The 25,922-nt window shown below is 41.1% G+C and overlaps 2 protein-coding genes and 1 long non-coding RNA gene across 12 annotated transcripts; 1 reads left to right on the top strand and 2 right to left on the bottom strand.

Moving 5' to 3' along the window:
• Positions 1 to 510: 510 nt before the first annotated feature.
• On the bottom strand, positions 511 to 4,874 carry LOC127004991 (coiled-coil domain-containing protein 134-like). 9 transcript variants are annotated; one of them, XM_050873403.1, is made up of 6 exons: positions 4,668 to 4,874; positions 3,545 to 4,114; positions 2,938 to 3,059; positions 2,711 to 2,795; positions 1,823 to 2,001; positions 511 to 1,452 (listed from the first exon to the last, which is right to left on the bottom strand). In XM_050873403.1, the coding sequence occupies exons 2-6, from the start codon at positions 3,645 to 3,647 to the stop codon at positions 1,270 to 1,272; spliced, it is 672 nt and encodes a 223-aa protein (XP_050729360.1). In that variant the 5' UTR covers positions 3,648 to 4,114; positions 4,668 to 4,874; the 3' UTR covers positions 511 to 1,269. The 9 variants fall into 9 exon arrangements, with proteins under 9 accessions (XP_050729360.1, XP_050729361.1, XP_050729362.1 ...); XM_050873404.1 differs by having other exon boundaries at positions 3,545 to 4,107; XM_050873405.1 differs by having other exon boundaries at positions 3,545 to 4,059.
• Positions 4,875 to 6,347: 1,473 nt separating this feature from the next.
• LOC127004988 (nuclear cap-binding protein subunit 1-like) lies at positions 6,348 to 19,504 on the top strand. Of its 2 annotated transcripts, none has more exons than XM_050873396.1 (16): positions 6,348 to 6,498; positions 7,845 to 7,933; positions 8,562 to 8,747; positions 9,457 to 9,637; positions 10,186 to 10,400; positions 10,843 to 11,006; positions 11,586 to 11,711; positions 11,869 to 12,040; positions 12,337 to 12,404; positions 12,715 to 12,852; positions 13,033 to 13,136; positions 13,583 to 13,815; positions 14,307 to 14,497; positions 16,133 to 16,370; positions 16,853 to 16,966; positions 17,604 to 19,504. In XM_050873396.1, the coding sequence occupies exons 1-16, from the start codon at positions 6,462 to 6,464 to the stop codon at positions 17,715 to 17,717; spliced, it is 2,370 nt and encodes a 789-aa protein (XP_050729353.1). In that variant the 5' UTR covers positions 6,348 to 6,461; the 3' UTR covers positions 17,718 to 19,504. The 2 variants fall into 2 exon arrangements, with proteins under 2 accessions (XP_050729353.1, XP_050729352.1); XM_050873395.1 differs by having other exon boundaries at positions 16,103 to 16,370.
• A 2,768-nt stretch (positions 19,505 to 22,272) lies between these two features.
• LOC127004989 (uncharacterized) lies at positions 22,273 to 25,028 on the bottom strand. Its single transcript, XR_007758189.1, has 2 exons — positions 23,684 to 25,028; positions 22,273 to 23,538 (listed from the first exon to the last, which is right to left on the bottom strand). It is a non-coding gene; the product is annotated as an uncharacterized LOC127004989 (long non-coding RNA).
• Positions 25,029 to 25,922: the final 894 nt, after the last annotated feature.

Below are 25,922 nucleotides of genomic sequence, written 5' to 3'. Positions count from 1 at the left end.
GCATTACTTGTGTCTAGACTGAAAAAAAAGTGTTGGACATAAACTAAGAGGAAAAAGGGTGTCATGTGCCACTTAGAAGATCAGAGCTAAACATGCTGAGACAGTGTAGTTCCTGGGGCACGTGGTCCCCTCATGCAAGGCGTCCAAGACAAGGGAAGGAGGAGGATGGAGGGGGTAGTGTGTGTCAGGTGTGTGTGGGTAATATGCAATTTTCTTTTGATCTTGTGTATCTCATGGACAGTTTGGCAAGGATGTACAATATAGATTTTTATTACTGTTGAGAACTATTCACATTTTCTACTAAAGCTTTGTGTTAACGGGCTGTCCACTTACCAAGTGAGTGAACGTATTGTTATGTAGCTGTAAGAGTATGTCAGATTTTTTTCAATACCTGATAGAAACCTCTGGTCTGTTTTGTATTCTGGAATGATTGGAGCTATTTTTTGTATTTGACATTCCATCTTGATGCAATCATTAGTACAGATGCAACTGATAATAAAACTTCAAAGCTACAAACATGAAAGGTTTTATATCTCAGCACAGGAAACACAGCTTTGTTTGTACTGAATCAGAGATGCATCACACCCACACTTGATTGTACTGTGAAACACACACACACACACACACACAAATGGAATACCAAATCAACACTACGGAACAAGCACAGCACTCAGGAGTTGCAGCTCCCTGGCAGTGCCAAGGCTGACAATGGCTGTTCATCTGACGGGGGCACTTCAGGAGTCAGCTACTGAGTGGCTCTCAACAAGCTGGTGTGCCTGAGAGACCCTTTAGTAAACAATGTTTCACTTTTAAAAATTCCTTGCATACAATTGTGTTCCTGATGTCTGGATCTTTGAACTCTAAATAATAATGAAAGGTGAAGTGAAATTTTTGCATACAAAGACTAAGGTTTGTATAATTATTTACATGCTAGCATAAAAAAAAGTATTGAAAAATGGAATAAGGTGTTTCACACACTTCTTGGAAGCAAAGTTACAGCAGATGTTTGTGAAAAGTTGCTTCTCACTGAACAACAGTGAAGGAAACCTAAATATAATGAAAAGCAAGGAATCAGTCCCCAAATTAATGAGATGTATCTGTTACAAACTGAAAACTGCTTAGAGGTGCAGCAGAATGTTCAGAAAGGTAGAAATTTATCTCAACATCTGCAGAAATCATTTGTAGAGATTCACCTGTCCCAACAATGACATGAGAATTATGGGTCTTTCCAACTGAAGGAAATACTGGCTATCTGTACACTTCCAGAAATCATAAGTCCCCAAACTGGCGTGACAGCTGTGGACCCTTCTTGAAGGTCTTTTTCTTCTTGGCCTTGCTGCCGGAGCCTTGTGTGCCACCCGCTGAGCCTCCCGCAGACTGCTTGCCAGAGCGCCGGGCGTAGGGGTTGCTGAAGTTAGGGTCACGCTCGGCCACACCCAGCTCCTGAGACACCTGAGGAAGGAAGGAAGACAGGCACTATTGAGAAGTTTCAAGTGGAGGAAATAAATTTGTCAAACATCCTTTACCATATTAGTGTTATCATGATGTTGTATGACAATAGCAAACAGCCATCAAATCTAAAGTGGAAGGAAATCAAGTATAACCCACACAAAAAAATCGATAACAAGCAACTTTTTAAACTCTTGCAGCATATAGAAGAAAGGGAATGAACACTAGATTATAAACAAAGAAAATAATGCACTTCAAGCCAGTGGCAGGTCCTGAACTATAATTCCTTCCCCTCTTGTCTCTCTCTGGCATATGACCACAGATGTTGCGCCGACTAAACAAAACTTTTCAACTTTTCCTGAACGCCCCATACCAGGTAGATGAAGCTGTTGGTTTTCTTGTCGAGGAACTTGGACTGAGTGGCGAAGAAGAGGCCCCAGGTGAAGAGGAGCTGCCACGGCTTGTTCTGGTGCAGCAGCTGGTGCATCGTGTCCGGCAGGTGCAGCAGGATCTCACCCAGGAAGGCTGTGTTCTCGAGGGTCTGGGACAGCGCTGTGGAGAGGAGGGATAATGAGTGAGTAATGACCTTCAGTAATTATGATGTTGATGCTGTCGTAACTTGGAAGTACTAAATTCATATATGGAGTTTTGACAATGTAGTTTTTTCTGGGTCCAGGGGATGATGAGCAACTGGTGAGCTTAAACAATGATCATGTAAGAGCTTAACCCAGCAGCAGTGACAGGCCAAATTTCTGGCTTTACCGTGTAGCAGTGACGGGCCAAATTTGTGCCATGATTTAAACCCCCAAAAAATAGATGAAATGGTTTGTGTGAGGGGTGATTTTTTCTCATTTTTCTCACTTGGGGGGACCATTAAGAAACATGATCCCCGCTGCTACCAGGTTAAACAATGATCATGTATGAGCTTAAACAACGATCATGTAAGGAAAATGTAAAAAGAGTTGTAAAAGGATGTACAGGAAAGAGAGAGAGAGAGAGAGAGAGAGAGAGAGAGAGAGATTTGCGAAGACCTTACGTAGAACAAGAAAACATCATTGGCAATCTAGGTACTGTTTAGAGAAGAATGGATAGAAGCAGCTAAGAAAACAGTGTATGAGATGTGGATGAAAAGGGAACACCAACGGAGGAACTTGACCGACTGAGAAGAGAAACAAGATAGGGAAGCGCCGTTGCAAAGGCTATGCTTCCCGACCAACACCTGAACCTGAACCTGAGAGAGAGAGAAGTCCGTCCCACTCACCATCTCGCACATTTTCATCCTCAGGGAAGTCCATGCCAGGGATGTAGCCGGCCTCCCGCAGCTTCACCTGACTCTGCTCCAATACCTGAAGACACACACTAGAGCTCTTGACACACATCATCTACAATACCTCAATCTTCTCTATCATGCACATTAATATTTTTTTGTATCCTCTTGTAGAAACTTAAACTTCATACCAGAAAAGCTACAGCACATGCAAGACTCACCTCAAATGCTTTCGAGGCGACGATATTCACCATCTTCTGCTGCTTCACGTTGTCATTGAGCCTCTGTATGGTCTCCACGGCTGCCTTGTGCTCCGCTCGCCGCTGCTGGAACAAGCCCTGGACTGCCGCCAAGTTAAGGACACTGTGCGTATTTCAGCTTTTTGTACATAACCCAAAATCTAGTTGACTACCTATTCTTCTTTTGATATATAAAGGGACAGACTAAGTGTATCTTGTATCAAAGGGGTTCTATACTTGTTATTGTTAGTCTATCCTCACAACTCTGGCAAATATTACAAAGCCAAATATACTCTTAGCAGCAATAGGTAACTTAGGATTCATCATGTAATTCTAAAGGATTCTGTTTGTATTCAAAAGTTTTTAACCATTCATGCTTTGATATTAGTTACTGACATTCATTTTGTCTGTTAACTATTACATGAAGGCACAAACAGAAGTTTTCATTCAACCGCATTAGGGAAAATAAGGATGTTGAACAAGAAGATGAAGAGGAGGAAGAAGAAGCACAAATAACAGTTTGACAATGACAGACCAAGATTTCACATTCCCCGGGGCAACACAGTTTAAGGTGTCAAGAAAAGGATACATATTTTGACAGCGGTGGACTGAGCCTGCGCTGCCTGGCTGTGCATGGGGCCACACAGCAGCCCCAGCAGCAGGGCCAGCAGGCACCTCATGGCAGGCCACATCTCTGCGGCACCCCCACCATGCACCGCCACGCCCCTCAGTGCTGTGCCCCCACCATGAACGGTCCCCAGCTAGGCGCCACGTCCTCTTCTCCTTTTGATCAGTGTCGCTTTGTATTGCTGCCTAGGCCCTCCTCCTCTTGATCCTCTCTTCCGCTTATTCACACACTAAGTAGACGTGGGATAAGTCTTTGCTATATAGTTCTTGATTGTAGTAATGACTTCTGTTCTATTGCCTTGTCTTTCCTTATTTTCCTGGGTTTCACGTCTTCTTGTTATTCTTTTCTTTTATTCCACAAACCAGCTATACATAAACGTATTAGCACCTTGGTAAGCCTATTTGGAAAGCCTCTTGTAGAAGTTCTGTAATTTTCATGGACTGTTTGATGATCCTGGTGATAATTTTACCTGGCTTCTGCACCACAAAGGGGAAAACCACCTATGGAAACCTGGCTACCCTTCTCTGTGGCCTTGGAAAACAGTCATAATTGGAGTCTGATACCCTTAGAAATAATAACCACAGGCTTTTCATAAACTCTCTTGCCTCTTATATAGACTCTCTTGCCTCTTATACTAGACTCTCTTGCCTCTTATATAGACTCTTGCCTCTTATATAGACTCTCTTGCCTGTTATACTAGACTCTCTTGCCTGTTATACTAGACTCTCTTGCCTGTTATACTAGACTCTCTTGCCTCTTATACTAGACTCTCTTGCCTCTTATACTAGACTCTCTTGCCTCTTATACTAGACTCTCTTGCCTCTTATACTAGACTCTCTTGCCTCTTATACTAGACTCTCTTGCCTCTTATACTAGACTCTCTTGCCCCTTATACTACTCTCTCTTGCCCCTTATACTAGACTCTCTTGCCTCTTATACTAGACTCTCTTGCCTCTTATACTAGACTCTCTTGCCTCTTATACTTTCACTAGGTAAGCATTAGCATTCACTAGGTAAGCATCCACGTGGCAGTCAGCACCCGGCGTCCCTTCCCCCAGCCACCGCCCCCTTGCACCGTGCCAACCTTTTCCTTTTATTCTTGTTTCTCGGTTTCCACGCTATGTATTGTGTCTTGGGTCCTCTGGTTCTCTTTCCGTGGGTTTCTGGTCTCTGCTGTCCTTTGCTGTGTCCTGTGTGTGCTGTGGTGGGCGTGGAATCATGTTAGGAAGACACGTATCTCCCCTATCTCTCTCTTTCCCCCTCCTGTTTGTTTACGTCACTGGTCTTCTTCTTCTTCTTCTTTTGACCACCGTTGCCAGAATATCGTACTCACATTTCTTACCTGGATTTCTTACCTGGATGACCTTTCCCTATGAGCCATGCTAGAGCAAACCGTCAGGTATAAAAACGAAAGGGCTCACCAACCAATGCGCCAGCCTATCCAAGCTCATCAAACAACAAAACATAATCCAGTAAGACATGGGCTGGAAAGTGCATTGGGAATTCATAATAGTCGTATGTACCGGTTTCTGGCCCATAACTGTTGCCAAGAAGCACCAATAATTAACCATTTAAACGATAACCATATATGAAGGCAGTTATTTGGGTGATGAAAGCAGTTTTGGGGTCGGAAATCGGCAAACATGGTAAGAGGCAGAGTATGACAATCTGGCAACGTTGATTTTGACTCCATCCTGCTTCTATCCATATATTTCGCTCTTCAATGGCGTTGCAATATAATGAACTATAATACACGACAGCACTATATTTTTCATGATTTATTCCTTTACAGTTAATGGGGAGAAGTTCAACCCTGGATTTTCCTCATATGGCCGCCGCCTCACCTTCGGGTCGTCTTTATATTCGGCAAAAAACCACTTCATCGGTAAAAGCGCAGTAAAAATATATTCATAGATAAAACAAAATGCGATAATTGTTGTGCCTTTATATTTAAGAGATTATTTTAGGGTGTACTGACAATGGTAGGAAATTTTGCAGTAGTGTGTCGAACCGGCGGGTCAAATGAACACTCAAGAAATAGTAATAGATAAAGTTAGTAATAATGCAGACCACGTAAAATTCCGTCATACTTATCAATTAACTATCCTCAGATAATCCAGGATCCCTAAAATGAAGCCATAATAATAATAAACCCTGAAAACAATACCGGTCCCTGAGTAATGTGGAGGTACTTAATTATAGCAGGAATGAATAAGTCATTTCATTATTTTTCTTTCTTATAATAGACTCAAAAAGAAACAAATAAAAAGACAAAATCACAAAAACAGACGAAATAGCCCTTCATAATGGCGCCGAGACTGTGGATAGTACGAATAAGGGTATAATATAGATAAATAAGCAACCATAACATTTTTCTCACACAATAAACTAAAAAAATAAACAAATACAGACACAAAACCACAAAAATCAGACAAAATACCCGTTTAATAATGACGCCGAGTCTGTCAATGGCATGTATAGATTGAAGCCATAGCATGAACAAATTAACTACTATAACATTTTTCTCACATAATAAACTAAAAAAGAAACAGATACAGACATAAAACCACAAAAATCAGACTCCATAACCCTCCAAATAGCCCTTAATAGTGGCGCCGAGACTGTAGTTAGTACGAGTAAAGGCATAGTATAGATAAACAAACAACCATAACATTTCCTTCACATCAAACACTCAAAAAAAAACAAATACAGACACAAAAACACAAAAATCAGGCAAAATACCCCTTAATAATGGTGCCGAGTCTGTGCACCCCGCCGAAGATGCATCCTGGCCCCGTCCCCACCGTCTTGCTGCTCTGCGTGGCGTCACTCTCATATTTATCGTGTTTTTCGCCTCCCTGAACCACACACCGCCGCCATGAGTCGCAGGAAGTTTGATGAGATGTCGGAGTACGGTAAGAATGACACATAACCCTCTTTTAAGCTTTAGATGAGGGAGAAAAAGGGTGAAAGATGTGCCTGGCTGCTTCTGACCCCAAGAGTGAAGGGAAGCTGGACCCACGAAATTATCTTTACCTGTTTACGTTTTTTTGCTCACCTGGCCGCCCTAGATCATTGATTAAGGGTGATTTATGTGCGGTAATAATAAGAAGGAAGGCAGTAGGGAGATGAATGGCGTAGATAAACCAGTAAGCTAAATATGAGGTTTGAGTAACGTAGATTAAACAAAAGGAAATAATAGAATAGAAGGAAATAATAGAACAGAAGGGAATAATAGAACAGAAGGGAATAATAGAACAGAAGGGAATAATAGAACAAAAGGAACATAAGAACAAAAGGAAAATATAAAACAAAAGGAAATAATAGATAAAAGGAAATAATAGAATAGATTAAACAAAAGGAGGTTAAGATTCGTTTTAGGTCCGTGCCAGTATTTCATGACCTACCTTATGAAACATCAGTATCTCTTCATATATCTCTTCTACAAACCTTCAACAGTCATGGAAACACTTTGAAAATCCAATTCAATGATTTTTTTTTTACCCTTGAAAATTGGGGATAATATTTACGAAAGTGCGTCACCTCCTCTGGCGACGGCTGCGGCGACGCTGCAGCCGGTGTTGCGAGAAATACCTCTTCGCTGAAATAAGTCACATATACGTGGGGGGGGGTCCATGGGGGCCGTAGCCCCCCCCCTGGTTAGAAGGGGGAGTTGATGGGGGCGCAGCCCCCCCGTTAGTAGGTCGTAAAGTTCGGTTGGAGTAGTTTAAATATGCTCCCGACCCTAAACCTTCTGCAAGCTACTTTACGGCTGCAGCGGCTGCAGTGTCACCGCGGCCACCGCCAGAGGAGGCGACGCGCTTTCATAAACATTATCCCCTATTTTCGAGAGTAAAGAAATGTCCTTGAATTGGATTTTCAAAGCATTTCCATGACTGTTGAAAGTTTGTAGAAAAGATATATGAAGAGATAGTGATGTTTCATAAAGTAGATTATGAGATACTGGCACGGACCTAAAACGAATCTTTACCAAAAAGGAAATTATTGAACTCAAAAGGCAATAAGCTAAATATGAGGTTTTAGTAGCGTAGATGAAACAAAAGAAAAAAAGACAGAACTCAAAGACAGTAAGCTAAATATGAGGTTTTAGTAGCGTAGATTAAACAAAAGGAAATAAAAGAACTCAAAGATAGCAAGTTAATTATGAGGTCTGAGTAGTGTATATTAGACAAAAGGAAATAATAGAGCTAATAATGGAGGTTTGCTAATTCATTTTGTTTTCTTTCCCTCGCCTGAACAGACTCCGGTCGGGACCGCAAGAGACGCCGCACCGATGCCGTCGAGATTGAGGACCGTCTGGAGTCCCTCATCATCAGGGTGGGAGAGAAGGTGAGTCTGAGCGTCAAGTGGATTTTTCATTATTATTATTATTATTATTATTATTATTATTATTATTATTATTATTATTATTACTATTATTTGTTGCATTAGTGGAATCAATCAAGGGTAAACAAGCAAGATTAACAGGGAGAAAAAGACCCCATTAGGAAAAGTGATTGAGAATTCAAAGAGATTATTCAGAAGCAATTTGAGCTATTGAAAGAGTTTGTCATAGGAAGATGGAGGAGAAGTGACCTATACATATATCATTTTATAGTTTTATTTTTAGAACAGGTGGTAAATATGCAGATATACACACATACATTCATACACGGTTTAGTTTAAAAAAAAGAAGGAAGTATTGATGCTTAGAAGAGTTGGAAGTGGAAGTAGCAAGGAACACAGACATGGCTGCAAGACGTACGTTAGATAAAAGTAGATATGGAGACAGGACAATGCAATATTAACTAAAATCCTGTATACTACAACAAGGTAAATACACACACACACACACACAGTAAAACATTATCAGTACCACTACAGTTTTTATTTATTTATGATATTTGTCCTTTTTATTTGTTTTATTATTTTATTTTTATTTTTTGACCACCAACATCACCTCCTCCACCTTCTTCAGAGCACATCGTCCCTGGAGAGTAACTTGGAGGGCCTGGCCAGTGTGCTTGAGGCTGACATCAACAACTACAAGGGCAAGATTCTCAAGATCCTGAGCGACTGCGCCGTCAAGATGCCTGAGAAGACCACCATCTACACCACCCTCGTCGGCCTCCTCAATGCTAAGAATTACAACTTTGGCGGAGAGGTGAGCTTGTGGGGTCACTGTTTTTTGTTCTTGATTCTGGATCTTACTATTATTTTTCATTCATTCATTTCTATTAGCTCTATTCATTTCATTAAACTTTATGAACATCAACTCAGCCTCCTCAAAGCCAAGAATTATGACTGGTGTAGAAGAGAGCTTGTGAGGCTACTGTTTTAGGTTTGTTTTATTCCTCATGTTCCTGGATCTTATTATTTTCTTGATTGTTTCTGTTAGCATACCTATCATGAAACTTAACTTTACTAACCTTAACTTGCCCTTCTCATTGCCAAGAATTACAATATTGGTGGAGAGGTGAACTTGTGGGGTTACTCTTTTGTTCCTTGTGTTCCCAGATCTTACTTATTTTTTGTTCTTGTCTGGAAGCATACCTATCTTATCATATAACTAATCTAAGCTAAAACTTAACCTAACCCTATCCAGATCCTGAAACATGCACTATTAGGTACTTGCAACATAGCAGACTTTTTACTGTATCCTTTTTCTGCCTTTTACCTGCTCCTTTGCTGTTAAAGAAAGAAACTAACCAAACACAAGCCTCTCTTTACCATAGATTAGAGTAAAAATGACAAATCTAAAATAAACCTAACTTGAAACTACCTATCATAAAATTAACCTAACCTTTACCTGATCTTGCACAACTATATATACAACCCACCTAGCCTAACACAACCCTCCCCCCAACGTACAGTTCGTGGACATGATGGCACGCAAGCTGAAGGAGGCCCTGAAGGCGTGCATGTGGAAGACCGCTCGCTATGTCCTGCGCTTCTTCTCGGACCTGGTCAACTGCCACGTCATCTCCACCAACTCGCTCCTCCAGCTTCTCCACACCTTCCTGGACACAGCGAAGGATGATAACTCTCCCCAGGGTAAGTATATGGTTAACTCTGCTTCTTTCTCTTACCCTCTACTCTTTGTTCTCTCTTTTGCCTTTTTTTTTTTTTTTTTCATACTCTTTCTTTTCTCTTTACACTTCTCTTCTGCTTATGCTCTTCTCATTATTATTATTTATTTATTTATTTTTTTTTTTTCAGTATCCTTCTCTCCACTCCTTTGCTTGAGTCATGAGTTGTTGATTATCATTATTTTGGCACTCTCTGATCTCATCATCTTACTGTTCTTTTTCTCTTTATTTGTCTTTATTCTCCCTTTCATGTACTTTTGGTCTTCTTTATCTCTCCTGTGTACTTCTAATCTTCTTTTCATCTCCTCTCTGTACTTCTAATCTTCCTTTTACTCCTCTATGTTATGCTAATCTTCTCTTTTCTCCTCTCCTTGACTCCTCCTTTCACTTACACTCCTATATTTTTCTCTGAACTTTCTTTCTTTTTTCAGTATCCTCATTTCCACTCAGTTGTTGATTAGCATTTTTTTGTAGGAGGAATCTGATTGTTATTTATTTATATATTATTTTCAGTGCGCAGTGACACATACGTCTACGCTGTGCTGAGCTGCCTGCCGTGGGTGGGACGGGAGCTGTACGAGAAGAAGGAACAGGATTTGGAACGCCTCCTTAAGCACATCGAGATCTATGTGAGGAAGCGCACCCGCAAGCACATGCCGGGCCTTAGGGTGTGGCGCTCGGACCGCCCGCACCCACAGGAGGAATACCTGGACTGTTTGTGGGCGCAGGTGAGGCTAGACACTCCTCGTACCTACTCCCCTTCCCCCTTTTTTTGTGTTATTCAGTTTTTCAATATCCTTCCCTTATTTTTGTCTTTCGCTTTTCAGTTTCTCATTCACTTCTTTTGTCCTTTCTTTAAGTTTTCATTACTTCATATTTCTTATTGTTCTGTTTTTCAATTTCTCATTCACTTTTTTATAATATTTTTCAAGATTTTTCCTTCCTTTTTTTATCCTCCTGTTTTCAATCTCTTGCTCTCTGTATTGACATTCTTTATTTCAATTTCTTTCCCTCTTTTTTTGTCATTATTCTCCTTCCAATCTCACTTCCTCTAGCATTTTCTCAATTCTCGTGTATTCCTCTAATCTTTCCTCATGTATTTTTCCCCCATTTCCTCCACAGTAACTGAAATATGCAAGCCTCCCTCTCAGTCCCTCCTTCCTGTTCCAGATCTGCAAGCTCCGTTCAGACATGTGGCAGGAGAAGCACATCGCCCGACCCTATGTGGCGTTTGACTCCATTCTGTGCGAGGCCCTGCAGCACAACATCCCTCCCCTCACACTGCCCCCCCACCATGCAGACAACACCTACCCCTTCCCCTGGGTTGTGTTCAGGTGGGTGAGGGGCTGAGGGACTTGTGTGCACGTGTATGTGTGTGTTTACCTCCTAGTTGTGATATACAGGAAATGATCTACACTCCAAATCTGTTTCTCAAGTTTAGTTTTAAAATCATATAGTTTTGGTTATCATTAAATCTTTTTGAGGTTATTCGAGGTGTCAGTGCATCTATGAGGAGAGCTGTCTTTCTCTATATCTCTCAGGCACATTGTTTTCCATCATTTGTTTCCTTACCCTCTTGTATTTCTAGTATATTCTAGTATCAGGAGCGGCAAGTAGCGGGCTTTTTTTTTTTTTTTCTTTTTTTTTTTTTTTTATTGAGCTGTGTCCTTTGATGTAAAAAAAAAATCACAGACAAACAGGTCATCTCTAGCACTCTTTTCCATATCCCTCATTGCCCTGTACACTGCAATCAGATCTCTTTCTCTTCTCTCCTCTTTGTGTGTGTGTGTGTGTGCGTGTGTGTGTGTATGGATATCGTCTAAGAATATTTGACTACACAAGATTTTTTTTCATAAGGCTGTTTTGCTATGTATGACTACTAGTGTGTAAGATTGTCCATGTGTGTGTTCCAGGCTGTTTGACTACACTGACTGTCCTGAGGGCCCTGTGCTGCCCGGCGCCCACTCCATCGAGCGCTACCTGATTGAGGAGCACCTGCACAACATCATCAAAGAGTACCACCAGGAGAGGAAGCAGTGGTGAGTGATGATGATGATGATGATGGGTGTGACAATGTTTTCGGTGACTGCATGGATAGATAGTTAGTTTAATATTAGTGTTAGCAATATTTATGTAAAGAAAAGGCATTTTTATTAGTACCATTCCATTTTTTCAATCTTTTTCCTCCCCTTACAGTGCCGCAGTATTGCTGGACTTCCCCCTCAAGCACAAGATCCCGCTGGAGTACATGATCGTGGAGGTGGTGATGGCTGAGCTCTTCCACCTGCCCCAGCCGCGCTATATCGAGATCTGCTACGGCTCACTCCTCATTGAACTGTGCAAGCTTCAGCCCGCTACCATGCCCCAGGTCACTCCCTCTCTCGCTCTGACTCTCTTGGCACCATATGATCACTGTAGTTGCGGCACCATGATTGCGTACCTCAGTAAATCAATCTCTCACTCTTTGTTCAGTATTAAAGATGATGTGATTATTGTCTTGCTTTACACTGCATTCTTTTCTATCATTTATGGCTAAGATGTAATGCTGTTAACACTGGATATGGTTGCAATACTTTTAATTCTTCTTTTTATTTATCATCTGTTGTTGTTTGTGTGTCTGTGGTTGAAGCTGGTGCATAATGGTAATTTTGTCCCGTCTCACAGGTGTTGGCTCAGGCTGTGGAGCTTCTGTTTGACCGCATCGACACCATGAATGTGTGCTGCTTTGACAGGTGAGCATGAATCTCTGATTTTGCAAATGATGTCCCTAACTTTAGTGATTCAGTCCACTGTTTAAATGCTGAGTGCTATTGTAACGGGTGTGTTTGGAGTAGGAAGGAGGGAGGGTGGGGGATTTGTTCTTGGGTGTGGTGCCAGAGAATGAAGCTGGGAGGATTTTGTAATTTTTATTTGTATTTTGTGAAGATGATGAACAATGAAGACAATTAGGAAAGGCCAGGAGAGGAGGAAACAGAAGTAAGACCCATTACTAGGAGTGCCTCATCAGGAATTAAAATTCTAATGAGTTTTTGTTTGTTTCAGGTTTGTGAACTGGTTTGCCTACCACTTGAGCAACTTCCAGTTCAAGTGGTCTTGGGATGACTGGCTGGAGGCGGCCCAGCTGGACCCCATGCACCCCAGGGCCAAATTCATCATCGAGGTGCTGCTCAAGGCCATGAGGTGGGTGGGCACTCACAGCTATAGTGTATGCTTCTATTACAGATAGATAGAATGTGTCATAAGGAGGGAAGGATTCAGCATTGTCATGTGTTGGGCATTCATATAGTTGTGCATTGTTATTGGCTGTATAGTCTTATGTTAAGCATCAAGTAACATGTTCCCCTTTCTTCCCCCTCTCAGGCTGTCCTACCGCCAGAGGATAGCCGAGGTGGTGCCAGAACAGTTTGATTGCTTCGTGCCCATGAAGCCTGAGCCCGTGTATAAGTTTGCCAACGACACAGCTGGTGAGTTGTTCGGAGGGGTAGTGGTTAGACTTTATATTTTTTTCACAGCATGAAAGGCAACATTAGGGCAAAATAGAAAGAGAAAACTAAAAAGCTTGTTGAAAGGATGCTTTGATGATCTTAGAAGCCACTCATTCACTATGCTGTTGTTTTTCTGTTTTTTTATTTATTTTATTTTTTATTAACTTTTTACAACTCAAAGCCAATATTTAACAAGAATGAGTGTCCTTTTACATTATTCTTTCCCTCCCTTCAATTTTATACACATTTCATTTCTACTATTTATTTTATCATCTGTTTCTTTCTTCCCTTTTCTATCTTCCATATCCCTAATTTTATACTTTCACATCATAACAATCATTATTAACATCTCTCAACCAATTTTAAACACACATCATCACCATTATCATCACCACCATTCCTCAACCGTTCTGCCACCCCACCAGACATCCCCGGCCTGGACACCGCACAGAGGCTGGAGTCCGTGATCCGCGCCAAGGGGATGACCACAGAGGTGCTACAGGCCCTGTCAGAGCTGCCCAACCCGCTGCTGAGGGAGAACGAGGACGCTGAGCCCACACACAACCCCCTCCAGATCCAGGTGTTCGTGCAGACCATCCTCCACCTGGGGTCAAAGAGTTTCTCCCACGCATTTGCCGGCATCTCCAAGTTTCTGAAGGTGAGGGAGGGCTTGTTTTTGTGTTTATTTGGGTTTTGTCAATGAGATATTATGTTTTTTTTGTGTGTGTGGTTCTGTATGTTGGAGGACCAGACCGTGATTCATCTTGTTTTGTTAGTTTTGTAGGATGTTTATTTATTTTAGTTTATTTTTATATTTTTTTAGTACTCATTTTTTCATGCTAACTCATGTGGGGGGTCGTCAGTTGTTTTGTTGATCAGGTAAAGAGATTTCAGTGTGGTGACTCATCTTGGTGGTCATCAGGCTGGTGTTTATAGATACTGTATGGAGATTTTATTATTCTTTTCATTTATTTATTTCTTCATTGGTTTGTTATTCATTCATCCATTCATTATCTTCTTGTATCCTGTTGTTCATCAGGTGTTTGTGGATTGTGTGGAAATATTATCCTTTTCATCTATTAGTTTATTTTTTCATTTGTTTTGTAACTCATTCATTCATTTATCATCTTATTTGTAACGCATCACCAGGTGTTTGAGAGTCTGGTGGGCAACAACGAGGAGGCACAGATCCTGGTGCTGAAGGAGATGCACGATGTGTGGTCGACGCACCAGCAGATGGTGGTGATGCTGTGCGACAAGTTCCTGCGCACACAGATCGTCAGCTGCGCCTCCATGGCCAACTGGATCTTCAGCAAGGAGATGACCTCAGAGTTCACGAAGTAAGACCACCATTGCCTTGTTTACGTTTTGTCTAGGAAGAGAGTAAGACAGGCAGTAAGCAAGGGTGTAATAAGTAAGATTAACACCCCTTTCCCCACTGCTTTCTCTTGATATTGCTTATTATATCAGACCTCAGAGTTCACGAAGTAAGACCACCATTGCCTTGTTTACGTTTTGTCTAGGAAGAGAGTAAGACAGGCAGTAAGCAAGGGTGTAATATGTAAGATTAACACCCCTTTCCCCACTGCTTTCTCTTGATATTGCTTATTATATCAGACCTCAGAGTTCATGAAGGAAGACACCATCACCTTGTTTATGTTTTGTCTAGGAATATCATAAGAAAGGTAGTAAGAGAGAGTTTATTAAGTAAGATGAACACCCCTTTCTTTCACTCCCTTCTGTTTCTATCATCTGTTATCCACAGCTCTGCAAGTACGGTAATCAATCTCCTCTCATTTTCCCTTGCCTATGTATATCTGTTGATCATTTCACACTGACAGGCATTTGCTAAGAATAGACCTCTTGCAGCACAGGTGTCCATAAAGGCTAAATTTATTCCTCAGTTCAACATATGATGCCCTGGAGGGGAATGAATTTTACTGTATTTTGGGGGGAACATTAGTTTTATGGGTTATTGTTTTTATGGTTGCCCTTGACTCTTCATTCCGATACCCTACGCCCCTGTCCACCCAGTAGTGAATGGGTACCAGGTATTAATCAGGGGTTGTGTCCCGTCTCCTGGGATCTGTTTCCTTTCCCTTCTGTCTCTCTCTGGCATACGACCACAGATGTTGTGCCGACTAAACAAAACTTTCCAAACTTTCCTTGACTTCTTCTTCTGGTTAAAAACAAAAACAAATAAAACAACACACATAAGGGAGAAAAAAACACACACACAAGCGAAATTCACCCACACATTGACCAGGGGATTGAGCAAGCAACCTCTGCCACCACATTTTTGTATGACTGAACCACAACATCAAACACACTTCCTTTTCCTCCTTCCTTCCATCTTTCTACCTCCTCACTTCTTTCCTGGCATAACCCTTCACCCCTCCTCCCTCCTGTCCCAAATTTATTCTCCCTTCTCCTTCTCCTTCACCAAGCTCTTCCACATCTTAGTATTCACTGTGAAACTGAAAAGACAAACAAGCAATCCCTGCCGTGCCACCACCATCCACATTTTATTTAGGCCTGGACACTCAACCGTTTAGTATTCATCCGAGTATTACACACCAAGATCAGGAAAACAACCACCAGTTCTTCTCCACCCGAAATTGACCTCCCTATTGGCTACTCTTTACTTTTTACTTCTGTGGGAGCGGCGAGTAATGGGCTTTTTTTCTCCTTTTTGTACTCTTTTTGTTGCCCTTGAGCCGCCTTTGATATATATATAAAAAAAAAAAAAAACTGCCATACCACCCCCCATTATTGTATACCTGAACCACCCACCCACTCCACCAAGCTCCACCACCTCATAGTATTCACCCAAGGGGGATACACTGGGGGATTGAACAAGCAAGCACCCCCTTCCACCACCCCTGTTTTTGTATGCCCGAGTCCTGCCACCACGTAGTATAATTCACCCTGGACACGTGGGACAGTGGAGGAGGCACGCAGCCCGCTTTTTGCAGGAACTACATCTGGGAGATCCTGCACGGCACCATACGCAAGATGAACAAGCACGTGGCCAAGCTGCAGCGCGAGGTGAATGACGCGAGGGAGAGGAGGACTGGGAACGACTCGGACGATTCTTCTTCGGATGAGGAGGAGCAGCGTCCGAGGCCCAGCGAGGAGGAGATCGAGCGCATGGAGGAGAAGCTGGAGACGGCGCAGGCGGACCAGAAGAACCTGTTTTTGATTATCTTCCAGGTGAGTGTGTGTGTTTTTTTGGTCACCCCCTTTTCTTTTTTTTCTTTTTTTTTCCACTTTCTTTTTACCTTTCTTCCCTCACTTTTTGTTGATTTTTTAATGTCTCACTTTATTAATCTTTTCTACCCCTTTTTTTGTATTATTTCTTTTCTCTCTTGCTCTGTCTTTATTGTCAGTATTCCTTTTTTCAATCTTTCCTCCCCTCTTTCATATCATTATTCTTTTTCCAATCTATCTCACTATTCTATTTCAGTCCTTTTCCCTCTTTTTCTATTCTTTTTTCAGTGTCTAGCTCACTCTTTTTCTTATTTTTTCCATATTTCCCTCCTTTATTGTTATTCTCTTCGATCTCACTCACTTATTCATTTTTCTATTTATTATGGTATTGGTTATTATTTTCGTATATATTATTCGTTATTATTATTATTATCCTTCCTTCACTTCAGCCACTAATCCTATCCTCCTTCCTCCTCTCCCCCCAGCGTTTCATCATGATCTTGTCTGAACACTTGGTGCGCTGCGACACAGATGGCCGTGACTTTAACACCCACTGGTACCGCTGGACCATCGGGAGGCTACACCAGATCTTCATGATGGTGAGTGGTGTGCCCTGGTGCTATGTTAGGGGGCTTAGGAGGGGAGAAGGAGGCAGAGAAGGGTCACTATCTATATCAGGGCCATGGGAGTGATCAGTAGTCACCCCCGACCACTCCTGTCAAGTGAAGCAGTTGTTGTCATGCGCTCACACTCCCTCACTCCCTGCCACATTTCTCAATCCTGTAGGTATGCAGAGGCGTGAGTTGGTATTCACAGCCTTGCAATACTAAACCTGTGCTATTCCTTGTGTCCAGCTGCTAATATTTGCTATGTGGTATTAATGATGGTAGTGGTAGTGGTAGTAATGACAGTATTTATTTATTTATTTATTTATTTTTTTTACAACAAAGGAGACAGCTCAAGGGCACATAAAAAAGGAAACAATAGTATAAAAAAAAAGCCCGCCACTCGCTGCTCCTAAAAAGAATCCAAAGAGGTGGCCGGAAGAGGGGTCAGTTTATTTATTTTTGCTGCTAATCCTAAAAGGGAGAAAGTTATGTCATTGGAATCAGGCAAACTACTTATTATCATGACCTTTTAGTACTATTATTATGTGTTTCTTACTTTCTTTGCACAGGCTAACCTAACCAGCTTCCTTATTAATTTGTTTTTTCCCTCTTTTTTTTTCCCGCACAGCACAACACACAAGTGGAGAGGTACAGCCAGACCCTCAGCACACTACTCTTCACGCAGGACCTCGACCCACACATCCTGGACGCCTTCAACCAGTTCGTCGCCCTTCGCTCCTAAGAAACGCCCCCCGAACACCCTAACCCCTCTCGTGCCGACATACTACCCTCCCTTCACAACACAAGCACCGACGAGCCTATTATTCTGTATTGTAAGCTTTTCCATGGTCCTAAGAATCTTATATCCCTCTCTTTTGACATCCTTCTTGGTCCCTTATCTCTTATCTCTTTCTCCCTCTCCTTATTCCACTAATACTGATATACCACATACTTTATATTGTTCTGTATCGTAAGTTCGGTTTTTCATGGTCATAAAAATCATATATGCCTCTATTTTGACATCCCTTTTGTTCCCTTATCTTTTATCCTCCTCTAATAGCACTAGAATTTATGGGCTATCTGTTTTATACTTGTATGTAAGCCTTGTTTTTCATGGTTGTAAGAATCATATATGCCTCCCTTTTGACATCTCTTATCTTCTATCCCCCTCTTCTCAAGTACCAGGATTGATGGGCTATCTGTTTTATATTTGTATGGTAAGCCTTGTTTTTCATGGTCATAAGAATCATAAAGCTCAGTTTTTATATCCCTTTTGAATTTCTTTATCTCTTTTCCCCCCTCTCCTTATAGCACCAGGATTGATGGGCTATCTGTTTTATGTTTGTATGGTAATCCTTGTTTTTCATGGTCATTGGGGTCGTAATCCTCTTTATTTTCATCCCTTTTGAATTTCCCAATCTCTTATCATTTTACCCTCTCAATAGCACCAGGATTGATACACTACTTGTTTTATGTTATTCTCTATTGTAAGTACCGTTTTTCATTGTTATATGGATCATAAACCTCTCTTTTTACATCCCTCCTCTCACCTCGGTTCCAGTATCTCCCTAAACACCTTTGTCTCCCTTGCCAGGCACTGTTGTACTTCTTTATTATTGCCCAGTACCCTAAGATTTCTCTCACCTAGTCCTCTCAGTTCATTTGATTGTATGACTCCTAATACTATACTATATACCACCTTCATGTTCCCTTTTCTCACCTCAGTTACATTATCATTCCCTAAACACCTTCACCTCCCTCTTCTACTCCCCTAAGTCTCCTGATTCTAAGCTTCACTCATAACCTTGCCTGTGTTGTTGTCTTGCGCCACCCCAGCACAGCACAATTGTCAGCCTCTCCCCTCTCCTTCACAGTCCTTGCTATGTCGTGTAAACTGTTGGTGTTTTTCGTTGACATCGACCTCCATTCTGGCATAGCGCTGTGAGTGTCTTTGTGTATGTGTATGTGTGTGTGTTTTTGAATGAGTAAGTGAGAGAGAGGAAGAGCTTGGCTGTTTGATATGTCCTTCCCTGTGTTGATATATGCATGATTAACTTGGTGGTCCATTCACACCACTTCATAATCATCTCCTATATAACAGTTTGAAATGTGGCTATAAGCTTATATATATACTGGAAGACTCATTATTTAGAGTTTATAGGTGTTACTTGAAGGTAGTAATGTAAGTGATGAAAATAATTACCAATATATAGAGGACATTAGAAAAAGTTAAGTTCTTTTTGTGTGTGAATAGAAGTCTGTGCAGCTTTCTAGAAAATTAGATAGCAACACATAAGGAGATAATGTGTCTTAGAATATGTTGAGAGGAAAAGAGAGGGAGAAAATGTAAAGATCTAGCACACATTGAAAGAACGTTAACTGTGTTTGTGTGAAGAAAAAATAGGAAAGGAAAGGAAAGAGGAGAGAAGGAGAGAAATGTATAGATCTAGCACACATTGTAAGAACATTAACCATGTTCTGTGTGTGTGTGTGTGTGTGTGTGTGTGTGTGTGTGTGTGTGTGTGTGTGTGTGTGAAGAAACAAATGAGTGAACTTTCTATACAGGATCTAGGAAAGTGTGTGGATACCAAGAAACAGGAGAACAGTCTGAGAATAATAAACAGTGAAAAAGTGAGAGAGGTCATACATGTACAAGGACAGTGCAGAGAAAGAAGCCAATGGTGAGACTTGCTATTAACAAGTTGCCCAGAAAAAGAAACATGTGGGAAAAGATAACAATGACAAAATGATGACCAAGAAAAGAGAAGAGAAGAGCAGAGGAAGAGGAGGAGGAGGAGGAGACATAATGTTGTAGAAAAAGAAATGGATTGAGAGAGAGACTTTTCCTATTGACAACTCGCTCAGAAAAAAACCCAGATGTCGGAAAAGATAAATAGTGACAAAATGATGAGCAAGAAAGACAGCAAGAGAAGAGGAGGAGGAGGAGGCACTGTGTAGAAAGAAACAAATTGAAAGAGATACTTTTCCTATTGACAACTTGCTCAGAAAAAAAACGTCGGAAAAGATAAACAAAGACGAAATGATGATCAAGAAAGAGAGCAGAGGAAGAGGAGGAGGAGACGTCACATTGTAGAAAAAGAAACGAATTGAGAGACTTTCTATTGACAACTTGCTCAGAAAAAAAAGTTAGAAAAGATAAACAATGACAAAATGAAGAGCGAGAAAGACAGCCAGAGAAGAGGAGGAGGAGGAGGCACTGTAGAAAAAGAAGTAAACTGAGAGAAACTTTTCCTATCAACAACTTGCTCAGAGAATAAGAAACATGTCAGAATGAATAAACACAGACAAAATAACTAGCAAGAAAGAGAACAGAAGAAGAAGAGGAGGAACTGTGTATAGGAAGAAGCCAATGGAGAGAGAGTTTAGCCATGAACCAATAACTCAGAAAGAAGAACATAATAGAAAAGATAAAGAAAGACAAAATGAGAAATAGGAAAAATAAGAGAGGAGGTGGAGGAGGAGGAGGAGGATATAGTGATTAATGAGACGTATATAAAAGACATTAACAAAGGAAGGATAAGAAGAAAAAAAGGAGGAAAAAAACAAAGTGGAGAATGGGAAGAGGAAGTGAAGAAGAAAAACACGAGGAGGAGGAGGGAATAATAATTAATGAGATTGTTATATAAAAGACAATAACAAAGGAAGGATAATAAGATAAAAAAAGGAGGAAAAAGACCAAGGGGGAGAACAGGAAGAGGAAATGAAGAAAAAAACAAGGAAGGGGAGGAGCACAAATAAGACAAGCAAGAAAGAGAGCAGAAGAGGAAGAAGAGGAGAGAGAGAGAGAGAGAGAGAGAGGAAGCTAAGAACCATAAATAAACAAGGAGACTTGAATTAGCATCGTGTGACGTCAGACTTAGATGGGGTGACAGGGAGAGGGGGGGATGTGTGTGTGTGTACATGCGTTTGTGAAGTGCATGATGATGATGAAGGGTTCCCTGCGTGCTGATGACGGTGATGATGGTGACTCGTCCTTTATCGTTGGTTGCCTATTGCGCCGGTAGGCATCTTCCCGGTGGGGCCTGATGGTCGGCCCAAGGCTTCTTCCCGGTGAGGCCTGATGGTCAGCCCAGCCCGTTCTGGCGCAGGCGAGTGTTTATAGTGGCGCCATCTTGCATTGGCTCATGCTGCCCCCCGGAACTCGTTCTTGATTCGCTTGGACGGCTTCCTCTAGAGTCCGGGTTGATGGGTGGTCCTCAGGACAGCATGTGGGTAGTTTTAAGCCACTCGGCGGTGACTGAAAAATCCGAGTGGTAGCGTGAGGATTCGAACCCGCGTCGTCCATCACGCGGCGAATGTGGGTCCAGTACGCTATCACTTCGGCCACCGCGATGCATTATGTCTATGTCTGGGTAGTTTGTCTCCTCCTCCTCCTTCTACTCTTCCTTGTCATTTTCCTCTTCTTCTTGCTCCTTGTCCTTAGTCATCTCATCCTTCTTTCATTCTTCCTCCTCCTCCTCTCTCTTCTCCTCCTCCTGCTCCTCACTCTTCCTTCCTCTCCTTTCCTTATTGTCGTTTTCCTCTTCTTGTTCCTTATCCTTGTTCCCTTCTTCCTTTTCTTCCTCCTCCTCATCTTCCTCTTCTTGCTCATTGTCCTCATCCTCTTCCTTGTTATTTTCCTCTTCTTGCTCTTCCTCCTTGATTTCTTCTTACTTTTCCTCCTTTCATTCTCCTTTTCTCCCTTTTTCTCTTCTCCCTCCTCTTTACCCCCTATTCTAACCTCGCCTATTTTCCTCTCCTTTCTACATTTCTCCCATTTTTCATCCATCATTACCAAGCAAAACAAAAATAGATTTGAAGGCAATAACAAAAGCTTACAATTGTACTTTCACTAGGAAAATACACACTCACATATACATGCACACATATACACATACATACATTAACATTATATAGTAGTTCTGAAGTACACTACTAATTGAGTTAAAAAAAAATACACACACACACACACACACATGCAATTCAGTTCTCTCATAAATCATTCACCACCACCACCATTGTCATCATCATCATCATCATCATACTTCATATAAGACCTCTGCCTCATATCTTGCACTCAGTTCATCCTTGTCAGCATGAGAATGAGCACCACTGTAGGAGTTCCTTATGTATATGTAACACTGATGGTGGCAAGGTTACTCTACTGGAGCATACTGGTATAGCCCCCCTTCTCTTTCGCTCTCTTGCTCACTCTCTCTCTCTCTCTCTCTCCCCCCGATTCTAATTGCTTTCAGAATTCTTTTTAATAGCAAATTGTAATGTTGATAATTTGAAGGTTATATAAGGCTGGTGTGTGTGTGTGTGTGTGAGAGAGAGAGAGAGAGAGAGAGAGAGAGAGAGAGAGTAAGATTGTGTAACGTGGTACAGAGTGGCATTCAGTCCTCTTTATACCAGAAATTTGAGATCGAGTGAAGAAGGGCAGTTGGTAGTTGCCATAAAGAAGACAGAGGAAGATGAGGCATATAAAGAGAGGGAATAGAAGAGACGTAGAGAGGAAGGAATGCAAGAAAGAATAATATAAACAGTGTGATAAAGAAGGTGGAAGGAGATAAGGTGTAAAATGACGGAATAGAAGGGAACGAGGGAGGAAGAAACGCAAGCAAGAAAGAATAATATAAACAGTGTAATAAAGAAGGTGGAAGGAGATAACGTGTAAAGAGAGAAAATAGTAGAGAATGAGAGAGGAAGGAACGCAAGAAAGGATAATATAAAGTGTAATGAAGGAGGTGGAAAGAGAGAGGAAGAAACGCAAGCAAGAAAGAATAATATAAACAGTGTAATAAAGAAGGTGGAAGGAGATAATGTGTAAAGAGAGGAAATAGTAGAGAATGAGAGAGGAAGGAACGCAAGAAAGGATAATATAAAGTGTGATGAAGAAGGTGGAAAGAGAGAGGAAGAAACGCAAGCAAGAAAGAATAATATACACAACTATAGGCTTTTTATTATTTAGCAGATGCATAACCATTTTTCAAGTGAGTTAGACTATAATTATATATCTTCAGAATGTTGACTTTACGGAATTCTTGTGACGCAATACTACATAAAGTTTTGGTGTTTGTCTTCATCCGTTTGTTATCTGTCAGTCCCGGATTGTTACAAAAAAATGAGGCGTGTGGCAGAGAAGAGGCATAAGGGACAAAGGGTCATGTACTTACACATTATGACGCCCAAGCACACAAGGCTTTTGTGGGAGTTTTGGGCATTACCAGGGATAGATTTATAACCCCTCTGGTAGTTTGACCCTTCTGTACCATGAACCTAAAAACACTCATTGGGACTAAGGGTCATATACTTAAAACATTTTGATGCCCAAGCACACAACGCTTTTGTGGGAGTTTCGGGCATTACCAGGGATAGATTTATAACCCCTCTGGTAGTTTGACCCTTCTGTACCATGAACCTAAAAACACTCATTGGGACTAAGGGTCATATACTTAAAACATTTTGATGCCCAAGCACACAACGCTTTTGTGGGAGTTTTGGGCATTACCAGGGATAGATTTATAACCCCTCTGGTAGTTTGAGCCTTCTGTACCATGAACCTAAAAACACTCATTGGGACTAAGGGTCATATACTTAAAACATTTTGATGCCCAAGCACACAAGGCTTTCGTGGGAGTTTTGGGCATTACCAGGGATAGATTTATAGCCCTGGTGGTAGTTTGGCCCTACTTCTGTACCATGGACCTAAAAACACTCATTGGGACTAAGGGTCATATACTTAAAACATTTTGATGCCCAAGCACACAACGCTTTTGTGGGAGTTTTGGGCATTACCAGGGATAGATTTATAACCCTGGTGGTAGTCTGACCCTTCTGTACCATGAAGCTAAAAAACTCATTAGAACCCAAGTGATCTTATGGTCGGGTCTCAAGCACATATTTGACAAGGCTTTCGTGGGAGCTTCGGGCATTACCAGGGATAGATTTATGACCCCTCTGGTAGTTTCATCCTACTTTTGTAACCATGAATCTAAAAAAACACTCATTAAAACCCAAGTGATCTATTCGGCGTTTGGAAGTGAGGATGTAAGGGGTGGAATCATCTGTCTACCAACCAAAGCCATATATTTTTAGTTTGCACTGGGAGAGACAGGCAACAACACATCCTGACCCTTCTTCTGCACCATGACCCCCAAAAAACACTTATTAGAACCCAACTGATCTTTTTTGACCTTTAGAAGTGAGGGTGTGAGGGGTGGAAACATTGGACAAAACCAACAAAAGCCATTGTGGTCTAGTTTGCACTGGGAGAGACAGGCTATATATTATGAACCTGAGAAGCACTCATTGGAACCCGGGTGATCTTAGGGCCTTTGGAAGTGAGGATGTGAAGGGTGGAATCAATTACAATACCAACCAAAGGCACTGTGGTCTAGATTGCACTGGGAGAATCAGGCCACAACACACCCCAGAGAAAACATGAATTACGATACGAGGGAAAAGGGGCCTTATATATATTGTGTACCAAGGGTTGCTTTTCCCTTGTGATATATCTTGTTCTTCCTGGCATGTGTAATCTTCCTTTTCCAGTTCAGACTAGAAAATAATGGCTCTGTTCCTTATGCCCCTCCTGATGCCTCATATCATATACCCACGTTATTAACCCATATATAGACAGGCTGGTCACGCCACTGTATTCTTTTATTATTCTCTTCATTATAGCACATACAAGATGGCATTAAAGGAAGAAATAGAAGCAATATGGACAATAGTTTAAATAGCAACAAGAGGATAAGGTCTCTTCTGCCTGATGTATATGTGTGTTATGCTTCATGTGTATTAAGTTACCCAGATTTATTATTATTATTATTATTATTATTATTATTATTATTATTATTATTATTGTGACTATTTGCAGTGATGGAGAGACTACAGAATCCAGCATCATTCTTGTATGTTTATTTTTATTGTTATTATTTTTTTCTTAGATTCGACAAGGTATACCTGTTAGTTTACCTTACCCAACATGGTTATTCTGAAAGATTATATAATGAAGTATGTATATACACGTCAGAAATAAAAAAAAAAAAAAAAAAGTTATATGTGATGTTTTATTGTGTGTGTGTGTGTGTGTGTGTGTGTGTGTGTGGTTAAACTTCAGGGTGTCTCAGAATTTAAATATCTCTATGCAATCTTTTCCTGTAAGCTGTCTACAAAAGGATATTATTCTGTCTGGGTCTAGGCTAAGTTGCTGTCTTGGAATATTATGCTGAAAAATATTGAGAACTTGCATAATTTAACAGATTTTTTTCCTCTTACTTTTTTCTCCTCTTCCACATCATTATCATTACAGACATTATAATTACCACAAGCAGGCCTATGGTTACTGTTGTTTATGACATTTTTTGCTATTACTAATTATTATTATTATTATTATTATTATTATTTGTTCCTTTTCTCCTCATCATTATAGGCATTTTCATTACTATTTTATAACAGCCCTATTGTTATTTATTTATATGACATTTTGCTATTATTATTATTATTATTATTATTATTATTATTATTATTATTATTATTATTATTATTATTATTTATGCATTACTTATCATCATTATCAAAGTTAGTCTTTGGATATTTAAAGGAGGTGCTCTCAAAAAATAGAGGGTAGGGGGTAGCAGGGTTGGGGTAGGTCTGTTTCATAGTCAGTCTCCCAGGTCTCATTAGTGGTCATAGTGGCCGGCGCGGGGGCCTTGCCAGGGGCGCGTGCCTGTGTGCCAAGGAGTCTAGAGAAGGAATCCTTGCAGAGTACCAACGACGCCCCTGCAGGCCTTTAGCGGCGGTGATGCCCTTGGGACGGGAGCCTCTGCATAGCAATGATGGGTGGGGAAATAGAACCGTAGCTAGGGAGGCCTTGTGTGTGTGTGTGTGTGTGTGTGTGACTTGACTGAGGGGAAGATAGGAAGCAATTTGGTCTTGGAGA

This window comes from Eriocheir sinensis, chromosome 29, assembly GCF_024679095.1.
Source record: "Eriocheir sinensis breed Jianghai 21 chromosome 29, ASM2467909v1, whole genome shotgun sequence".
Classification (NCBI taxonomy): domain Eukaryota; kingdom Metazoa; phylum Arthropoda; class Malacostraca; order Decapoda; family Varunidae; genus Eriocheir; species Eriocheir sinensis.
The sequence above is the reverse complement of the archived record's forward strand: the minus strand, read 5'-3'. Positions and strand labels throughout refer to the sequence as shown.